This window comes from Pristiophorus japonicus, chromosome 10, assembly GCF_044704955.1.
Source record: "Pristiophorus japonicus isolate sPriJap1 chromosome 10, sPriJap1.hap1, whole genome shotgun sequence".
In the NCBI taxonomy this organism is placed as follows: Eukaryota; Metazoa; Chordata; class Chondrichthyes; family Pristiophoridae; genus Pristiophorus; species Pristiophorus japonicus.
In genome coordinates this window covers 26,408,730-26,418,142 of record NC_091986.1, presented here as the reverse complement: position 1 = coordinate 26,418,142, position 9,413 = coordinate 26,408,730, and the positions used below count along the sequence as shown (strand labels likewise).

Here is a 9,413-nt window from a genome sequence, read left to right as displayed (position 1 = left end):
TCCTTGCTGATAGTAGGCTCCCAAGGTGTGGGAAGTGGTCCACATTGTCCAAGGTCTCGTCATGGATCTTGAAAATTGGGGAATAGTACTTTGTGGCGGGGGCAGGTAGGTAGAGAATCTTTGTTTAAAGGATGTTTAATGTAAATCCCAGACTCTCATACGCTTCAGTGAAGGTGTTAACAATAATTTGGAGTTTGGCTTCCGAGTGAGCACAAACACAAGCGTCATCTGCATATTGTAATCCAATGACAGAGGTTGGAACAACCTTGGATCTGAACAGGAGGCGACGGAGGTTGAACAATTTCCCGCTTGTCCTGTAGATTAACTCCACTCCAGCGGGGAGCTGGTTAAAGGCGAGATGAAGCCTTGCAGCGAGGAAGATTGAGAAGTGCGTTGGTGTGATGACACAGCCTTGTTTAATCCCGGCCTTGTATTGGGCCTGTGGTGGACCCATTGGTAAGAATCACGGCTTGCATGTCATTGTGAAGCAGGTGGAGGATAGTGCCAAATTTTTGAAGGCAGCCGAATTTGAGGAGGTCACTCCATAATCCCTCACGATTGACAGGGTCGAAGGCCTTTGTGAGGTCAAAGAAAGCCATGTACAGAAGTTGATGCTGCTCCCTACATTTTTCTTGGATTTGTCACTCTGATACTCTGAGGTTAATACAGTGCTCATACTCTGGGGTTAATACAGCGCTCTGATACTCTGGGGTTAATGCAGTGCTCATACTCTGGGGTTAATACAGCGGTCTGATAATCTGGGGTTAATACAGTGCTCATACTTTGGGGTTAATACAGTGGTATGATATTCTGGGGTTAATACAGTGCTCTGATACTCTGGGGTTAATACAGTGCTCATACTCTGGGGTTAATACAGCAGTCTGATACTCTGGGGTTAATACAGTGCTCTGATACTCTGGGGTTAATACAGTGCTCTGATACTCTGGGGTCAGAACAGTGCTCTGATAGTCTGGGGTTAATAAGATGCTGGAATTCTCTGCAGACAGACTGAGCAGAGTTTGCTTTTAGCATCTGAATCTTTGTAAACCTAGCTCCATTTCCATTTGCTACAATCAACGGCTTTTAAAATGCCAACAACAGAACCTCAGTTAGACACAACACACCAAACGGGGGTGGGTTTCCGCCGGGCGGTGACTCTGTGCTGCGGTTTTGGAGTGTTTCTCATTACCATGCAATGGGGCGGGCGGTAGCTTTGAGTGACAGGCCGGGCGGGTTGGCGGAACTGTTCAGCGACTGATGGTTCTCCCGAGAGACCCAGGTGAGAAGTGACGCGAGTGCAGGTGAGTGTGCGAGGAAGTATCGACCACCCCAGGGGAGGAGAGCGCCAATCACAAAAAGAACGAGTTGCAAGTGTCCAGAGGTGGAGGCGAAGACCAGGTGAGGCAGACTGCGCGGATGACCAAGTTTCCAAAGGGAAATCTTAAGGGGGGGGAAATTAAACGGCTCCTGTCTTGAGTTTGAAAAACAAAAAACATGTTTCTTTAAGCCCGGTGGAGGGGAAGGGGTGGCCAAAGTGTGCGAGCTGTCTCCTGGACATGGGGATAAAGGTGACCACTTGGGCTATAAGCAGGTGGACCTCCTAGTTTTTGCACTTGGAATGTTTGATTCCGTCACCGGGAGGAGGAGGAGACACATTCTGCTGGAGAACGGTCCAGTTCCGCACTCGCGAGTAAAATTTGAAGTCGATTTTACTTAGCCACATAACAGTCAGCTTTAAAGCGAGTTGCAGCGCCTATTCCCAGCCTTGTGGCTACAACTGTGCAGAGAGTAAGCTGCAAAATCGTCTGACCTCTTCTCTCTCTCGCTTCATTTTAATTGCAACTGCATTCTTCGCCTGTTCTAACCTTGTGGTTTAGCAAAGGTGTTGGTTAAAAAATAACTGTGTGTGTGTTTTTGTTGTTGTTGCAGTATTTGCTTAGCTAGCGATGGAGTGGAGAGAGCAACAGGATCCCGATCATGTGTTGGCATTCGTGGAAGCTCAGCGATGGGTGGAGGTGAGTTCATGAGTTTTTCTGGAGTTTGAAGTATTTGGGATTTTAAAATATTGTAATGTCGTCACTTTCTTAAAACAATAAAATAATAGCAGGTCTGGTAGATATTTCATTCTGGCGCATTATCAGCACAGAAAAATAAAGAATCCTTTGAACCGGAGTCAAAATCGCGTTTGATGTGAATCAAAGCTTAAAGAATGCGATGCTGGATTTTCTGTGGATTATTACTTTTGTTAGATGAGTGAACACATTTTTTTAAAACCACCACTGAAAGTTTACTGTGCTGCTCTGCTCTGTGCAAAGTTTTTAATGGTTATTGATTTTCCATTCAGCAAATGATTGATTGGAGTGCAGTTCCCCCGGGGCTCATTAGCTATTCCTGAATGTATGCTTATCTCGTTAATCTTACGATGAGATTTTTGTATGTCAAAGAGGCAAGATTTAGTAGTTCGATATGCGTTGGTTTTTGTTTTGACCGGCCTTCTTTCCTACTCTGTCTGCAGTTTCGATAGCAAGTTTCCTGTAAAGTTAACACTTCTGTAATTGGATAGGCAGATCAATGGGAAATGATCAGTAGAATGCAATACTGCGACATGCGCTGTTGTTTGGGTTATAATATTGCAAAATATCACCATCGATGTTTCCGCAAGATCCTACAAATCCCCTGGGAGGACAGGCGCACCAACATCAGCGTCCTCATTCAGGCTAACATTACCAGCATTGAAGCACTGACCACACTCGATCAGCTCTGCTGGGCAGGCCACATAGTCCGCATGCCAGACACGAGACTCCCAAAGCAAATGCTCTACTCGGAACTCCTTCACGGCAAACGAGCCAAAGGTGGGCAGTGGAAAACGCTACAAGGACACCCTCAAAGCCTCCCTGATAAAGTGCAACATCCCCACTGACACCTGGGAGTCCTTGGCCCAAGACTGCTGTAAGTGGAGGAAGTGCATCCGAGAGGGTGCTGAGCACCTCGAGTCTCAACGCCGAGAGCATGCAGTAATCAAGCGGAAAGAGCATGCGGCAAACCAGATTCCCACTCACCCCTTCCCTCAACGACGATCTGTCCCACCTGTGACAGAGTCTGTGGCTCTCGTATTGGGCTGTTCAGCCACCAAAGAACTCACTTCAGGAGTGGAAGCAAGTCTTCCTCGATTCCGAGGGACTGCCTATGATATGATGAATATTTCTAACACGTAATTAAGGGAAGCTTTCAACATGTTTTTATCCTTTCACACAACTGAAATCTCTTAAAAAGGAGGTAATTATTTTATGGCAGATACCTTCACCATTGCTATCTGTAACTCAAATATAATGACACACCTAAATAAATGGTGCCAAAGCTAGTACAGCTCACTTGTTTGAGAGTCTATTTCATTTTATTGACAAACAGTTCAAGTCATAAAATGGATTATAAGTTACAGAACTGAAAGTGTGAATTGTGTCTCGGGAGTTGATTTCAATACCACTTATTTTGGTCCTTTTCCTGAGATGCAGAATGTCAAAGGCTTGAGCTAGAGTGGGAAAATGGATTGTGTGGGAACTAACTCCTATTCTCCAGCTACTGATTAAAAACAAGGCTTGTATTTATATACAGGTGCAGTATTCAAAATCTGGAGTTCTGGACTCTGGACCGATCGGTGGCAGGGTTGTCCGGACTCCGTAAAATGTTCCGGAACCCGGACCCGCCGACCCTACCGACCTTGGGGTCCCGCCGCTGCCCGACCTCAGGCCTCGCCTCACCGCCGCTGCCCTTACCTCGGGACCTCCTTGGCGGCGGGGCCCTGCCCGATGACCTCATCGACGGGGCCGGTGGCCTGAACAGCTCCTCAGTGGGGACCCTCCCCCTTTCTGTCGTTCTAAAATCCGGAAATATCCGAAGCTGGGCTCGGGTGTTTCCGGATTCGTGACGTCAGAAAAACGCGGCCTTAGTCCCGAGGGTTCCGGATTCTGGGCGCTGCACCTGTAGTACCCTTCAGGGTGTCCCAAAGCACTCTGCAGCTAATTATGCACTTTTGGAGTGCAGTCACTGTTGTAATGTGGGAAATGTGGCAGCCAACTTGCACACAGCAAGCTCCCACAAACAGCAATGAGATAATGTCCAGATAATCTGTTTTAATGATATAGGTTGAGGTGTAAATATTGGCCAAGACACCGGGGATAACTTCCCCTGCTCTTCTACGAAATACTAACGGGATTGTTTATGTCATAAGAACATAAGAAATAGGAGCAGGAGTAGGCCATACGGCCCCTCGAGCCTGTTCTGCCATTTAATACGATCATGGCTGATCTGCTCATGGACTCAGGTCCTCTTCCCTACCGGCTCCCCATAACCCCTTATTCCCTTATCGTTTAAGAAACTGTCTATTTCTGTGTTAAATTTATTCAATGTCCCAGCTTCCACAGCTCTCTGAGGCAGTGAATTCCACAGATTTACAACCCTCTGAGAGAAGAAATTTCTCCTTAACTCAGTTTTAAATGGCCGGCCCTTTATTCTAAGATCATGCCCTCTAGTTCTAGTCTCCCCTATCAGTGGAAACATCCTCTCTGCATCCACCTTGTCAAGCCCCCTCATAATCTTATACGTTTTGATAAGATCACAACTCATTCTTCTGAATTCCAATGAGTAGAACCTATTCAACCTTTCCTCATAAGTCAACCCCCTCATCCCCAGAATCAATCTAGTGAATCTTTCTCTGAACTGCCTCCAAAGCAAGTATATCCTTTCGTAAATATGGCAACCAAAGCTGCACGCAATATTCCAGGTGTGGCCTCACCAATACCCTGTATAACTGTAGCAAGACTTCCCTGCTGTTATACTCCATCCCATTTGCAATAAAGGTCAAGATACCATTGGCCTTCCTGATCACTTGCTGTACCTGCATACTATCCTTTTGTGTTTCATGCACAATTACCCGCAGGTCCTGCTGCACTTTGCAATCTTGCTCCATTTAAATAATAACTTGCTCTTTGATTTTTTTTTTCTGCCAAAGTGCATGACCTCACATTTTCCAACATTATACTCCATCTGCCAAATATTTGCCCAGTCACTTAGCCTGCCTATGTCGTTTTGCCAATTTTTTTTTTTGTGTCCTTCTCACACATAGCTTTTCCTCCCATCTTTGTATTGTCAGCAAACTTGGCTACGTTACACTCGGTCCCTTCTTCCAAGTCGTTAATATAGATTGAAAGAGCAGGCTTAACATCTCATCCGAAAGATGGTACCTCTGACAGTGGAGCAGTCTCAGTGCTGCCCTGGAGTGGGACATGAACCCACAACCTTCTGATTCAGAGAGGGGAGAGTGCTACCCACTGAGCCATGGCTTATTAAGAAGTGGCTATTGGTATCGATGAATATGTCTATTCACTGTGTTGTCGCCTTGTAACTGGGGTTGTTAACAACTGCAGAGAACAGAAGATGGAAGCAATGATAAAGGGAAAAATATAGTGGCTCTTGAATACCTCAGCAGCTATTGTGTCCATGGGCTGTGCTGAGGTCTGGAGTTGAGGAGCTTTGGCAGAACTCGAACTGAATGTTGATGAGTAGGTGTCGTTTAACACTATTGATGACTTTGTCTGTCACTTTATTGACAGGGTAGTCATGTGCTGGGTTTGATTTTTATGCTTTTTTTTTGTGTGGCTAGGACATTCTTGGCCAGTCGTCCACATTGTCTGGTAGATGCCAGTATCATAGCTGTACCGGAACAATTTTTCTAGGGGAGTGCCTAGCTCTCATGCACGTCTTCTGCACAACCACCAAGCTTTTGCGAGGGGCCATAATGTTTACTGTGTCCAGTACTTACAGCTGCTGTTGAATGTCATTTAGTATGAAACTAGTTGATTGGAGATTGGCATCTATGAAGGTGGGGAATTTGGGAGGAGGCATAGTAGGGTACATCACTTGGCACTTGGCTGAAAATACTTGTGAACACTTCAGCCTTGTCTCTTGCACTCATATGGTGGGCTGCACCATGGTTGAGGATGTTGATGTTTAAGGTGTCCCATCATCGTCGTCGTCGCCGCCGCCGCCATCATCCTCCTCCTCCCCCTCCCCCTCCTCCTCCCCCTCCTCCCCCTCCTCCCCCTCCTCATCCCCCTCCTCCCCCTCCTCCTCCCCCTCCTCCTCCTCCCCCTCCTCCCCCTCCTCCTCCTTCCTCTCCCCTCCTCTCCCCTCCTCTCCTCTCCTCTCCTCTCCCCTCCTCTCCTCTCCCCTCCTCTCCCCTCCTCTCCCCTCCTCCTGCAGTCCTTCGAAATTGAGGAAGACTTGCCTCCACTTTAAAAGTGAGTTCTCAGGTGACTGAACAGTCCAATACGGGAATTACAGACTCTTGTCACAGGTGGGACAGGCAGTGGTTGGAGTAAAGGGTGGGTGGGGAGTCTGGTTTGCCGCACGCTCCTTCCGCTGCCAGCGCTTGCTTTCTGCATGCTCTCGGCGATAAGACTCGAGGTGCTCAGTGCCCTCCCGGATGCTCTTCCTCCACTTAGGGTGATCTTTGGCCAGGGATTCCCAGGTGTCAGTGGGAATATTGCACTTTATCAAGGAGGCTTTGCCTAACTTGCCTAACACCACAGCTGACTGGATCTGTAGAGCTAGAGAGCCTTGCTCTGATCCGTTGTTTGCGATACTGTTTAGGTTTGTCTCAAGCCTGCTGCTTTTGGTGTTTAGTATGCATGCAGTTCTTTGTTGTAGTTTCACTCGATTGGTACCTGTAATATGGCTGGTGTTGTTCCTGGTACTCCCTTCTAGATTCCCTATTGACTAGGGTTGGTTTTCCCACTCGATGGCGTCGAGAAGTAGAAATATGCTGGGCTGAGCCACAGCACTTGTGGATGCCCAGTTGTGGGTTGCTAGATCTCCCCTTGGTCAATCCCACTTAGCACAGTGGCAGTGCCACACTGCACAATGGAGGATGTCTTCACACGGACTACATGGTGGGGAATACGAACACTGCTATCGTGGATAGACATGTCTGCGACAGCTTGGTGATGGTGAGGCCAAGTAGGTTACTCCCCTGTGTTGGTTCCCTTATAACTTGATGCAGGCCCAATCTGTCAATTATGTCCATCAGGACTTAGTCAGCTCGTTCAATGATAGCAGTACTCAGCAGCTCTTGATTTGGGACTTTGATGTCGACCACCTGGAGTGCATTCTGTGCTCTGCTTCCCTTGGTGTTTTCTCCAAGTTCAACATGGAGGAATACGGATTTGTTCGTTGAGGTGGCAGAGTTAATTGGTGGTCAGCAAGAGGTTTCCTTGACCATTTATCTGAATTCATTAGACTTCAGACTGGAGTCAGTATTGAGGACTCCAATGTCACTCCTACCTGACTGTATACCACTGTGCCCAACCTTTAGTGGGTCTATCCTGCTTTTGGACAGTACATACCCAGAGATGGTGAAGGTGTCTGGAATGTTGGCGAATAGATATGATTGTGAATACAAAATATGTCAAACCATTGCTTGACAAGTGTGTGGGACAGTTCTCCCAACTTAAGCATCAGCCCCAAAATGTTTAGTGTGGAGGACTGTGCAGGATCGACTGGGCTGAGTCAATACACAAGTTGTTGCCAAGTCTGTGTCATGGCAAATGAATGGCCAAATGCCAGGCAGTTAGGAGTTTGAAAGTGACTTTGGGGACGAGTTTATTTGAAAGGCATCTAAGTGGGCATGGAAGGCGGTAGGGGTCTTGTAGTTGGTGAAGGATACAAGAATTGGTTGGAGATGGCCTTGGCTGTGATCAGAACAATAATAGTAGAGAGGCCATGTGAATTGACACAGTTGAGGTGACCATGTATATAGGTTGGAGAATTTGTATGGTGGGAGAGAGGAGAAGGGAGGACATGAGTGCAGAGAAATCAGGTGAGAGAGGGCATGGCATTTTAGTGGAGTTTTAAATTATCGAGGAGGAGTTGCTTGGTGCAGAGGCTGAGGGAGTATATATTGGTGAGAAACATGTGAATTAATGCTAATGGTTACACCAACACTACTATGAAGTAGAATTTCCGACAGAGTGGTGACATTTGGTGTTTAGTTAATATAATCCAATTAAACGAGCACCAAGCCATGCAATCTCTGGTTCCCCCCCCACCCTTCTCCTCCCTCCCCCCTTTCTCCTCCCCTCCCCCCCCTTTCTCCTCCTCCCCCCCCTTTCTTCTCCCCTCCCCCCCTTCCTCTTCTCCCTCCCCCCCCTTTCTCTCCCCCCCTTTCTCTCCCCCCCCTTTCTCTCCCCCCCTTTCTCTCCCCCCACCTTTCTCTCCCCCCTTTCTCTCCCCCCCCCTTTCTCTCCCCCCCTCCCCCTTTCTCTCCCCCCCTTTCCTCCCCCCCTTTCTCTCCCCCCCTTTCTCTCCCCCCCTTTCTCTCCCCCCCTTTCTCTCCCCCCCCTTTCTCTCCCCCCCCTTTCTCTCCCCCCCCTTTCTCTCCCCCCCCCTTTCTCTCCCCCCCCTTTCTCTCCCCCCCTTTCTCCCCCCCCCTTTCTCTCCCCCCCCTTTCTCTCCCCCCCTTTCTCTCCCCCCTTTCTCTCCCCCCCTTTCTCTCCCCCCCTTTCTCTCCCCCCCTTTCTCTCCCCCCCTTTCTCTCCCCCCCTTTCTCTCCCCCCTTTCTCTCCCCCCCTTTCTCTCCCCCCTTTCTCTCTTCCCCTTTCTCTCTCTCTCTCTCTCCCCCCTTTCTCTCTCTCTCTCCCCCTTTCTCTCTCTCTCTCTCCCCCCTTTCTCTCTCTCTCTCTCTCCCCCCTTTCTCTCTCTCTCTCTCCCCCCTTTCTCTCTCTCTCTCTCTCTCTCCCCCCTTTCTCTCTCTCTCTCTCCCCCCTTTCTCTCTCTCTCTTCCCCCCTTTCTCTCTCTCTCTCTCCCCCTTTCTCTCTCTCTCTCTCTCTCCCCCCTTTCTCTCTCTCTCTCTCTCTCCCCCCTTTCTCTCTCTCCCCCCTTTCTCTCTCTCCCCCTTTCTCTCTCTCCCCCCTTTCTCTCTCTCCCCCCTTTCTCTCTCTCCCCCCTTTCTCTCTCTCCCCCCTTTCTCTCTCTCCCCCCCTTTCTCTCTCTCCCCCCTTTCTCTCTCTCCCCCCTTTCTCTCTCTCCCCCCTTTCTCTCTCTCCCCCTTTCTCTCTCTCCCCCCTTTCTCTCTCTCCCCCCTTTCTCTCTCTCCCCCCTTTCTCTCTCTCCCCCCTTTCTCTCTCTCCCCCCTTTCTCTCTCTCTCTCTCTCCCCCCTTTCTCTCTCTCTCTCTCTCTCCCCCCTTTCTCTCTCTCTCTCTCTCTCCCCCCTTTCTCTCTCTCTCTCTCTCCCCCCTTTCTCTCTCTCTCTCTCTCTCTCCCCCCTTTCTCTCTCTCTCTCTCTCCCCCCTTTCCCTCTCTCTCTCTCTCTCCCCCCTTTCTCTCTCTCTCTCTCCCCCCCTTTCTCTCTCTCTCCTC

General features: G+C 48.9%; 1 protein-coding gene across 1 annotated transcript in view; it reads left to right on the top strand.

Moving 5' to 3' along the window:
• The first annotated feature begins 1,930 nt into the window (after window positions 1-1,930).
• Window positions 1,931-9,413, top strand: part of LOC139274950 (LIM domain only protein 7-like) — a 251,471-nt gene continuing 243,988 nt past the window's right edge. Inside the window, exon 1 of the mRNA XM_070891719.1 lies at window positions 1,931-2,015. Within this exon, the coding sequence (XP_070747820.1) occupies window positions 1,947-2,015 (69 nt within the window). The 5' untranslated portion in view covers window positions 1,931-1,946. The remainder of the gene's footprint in view (window positions 2,016-9,413) is intronic.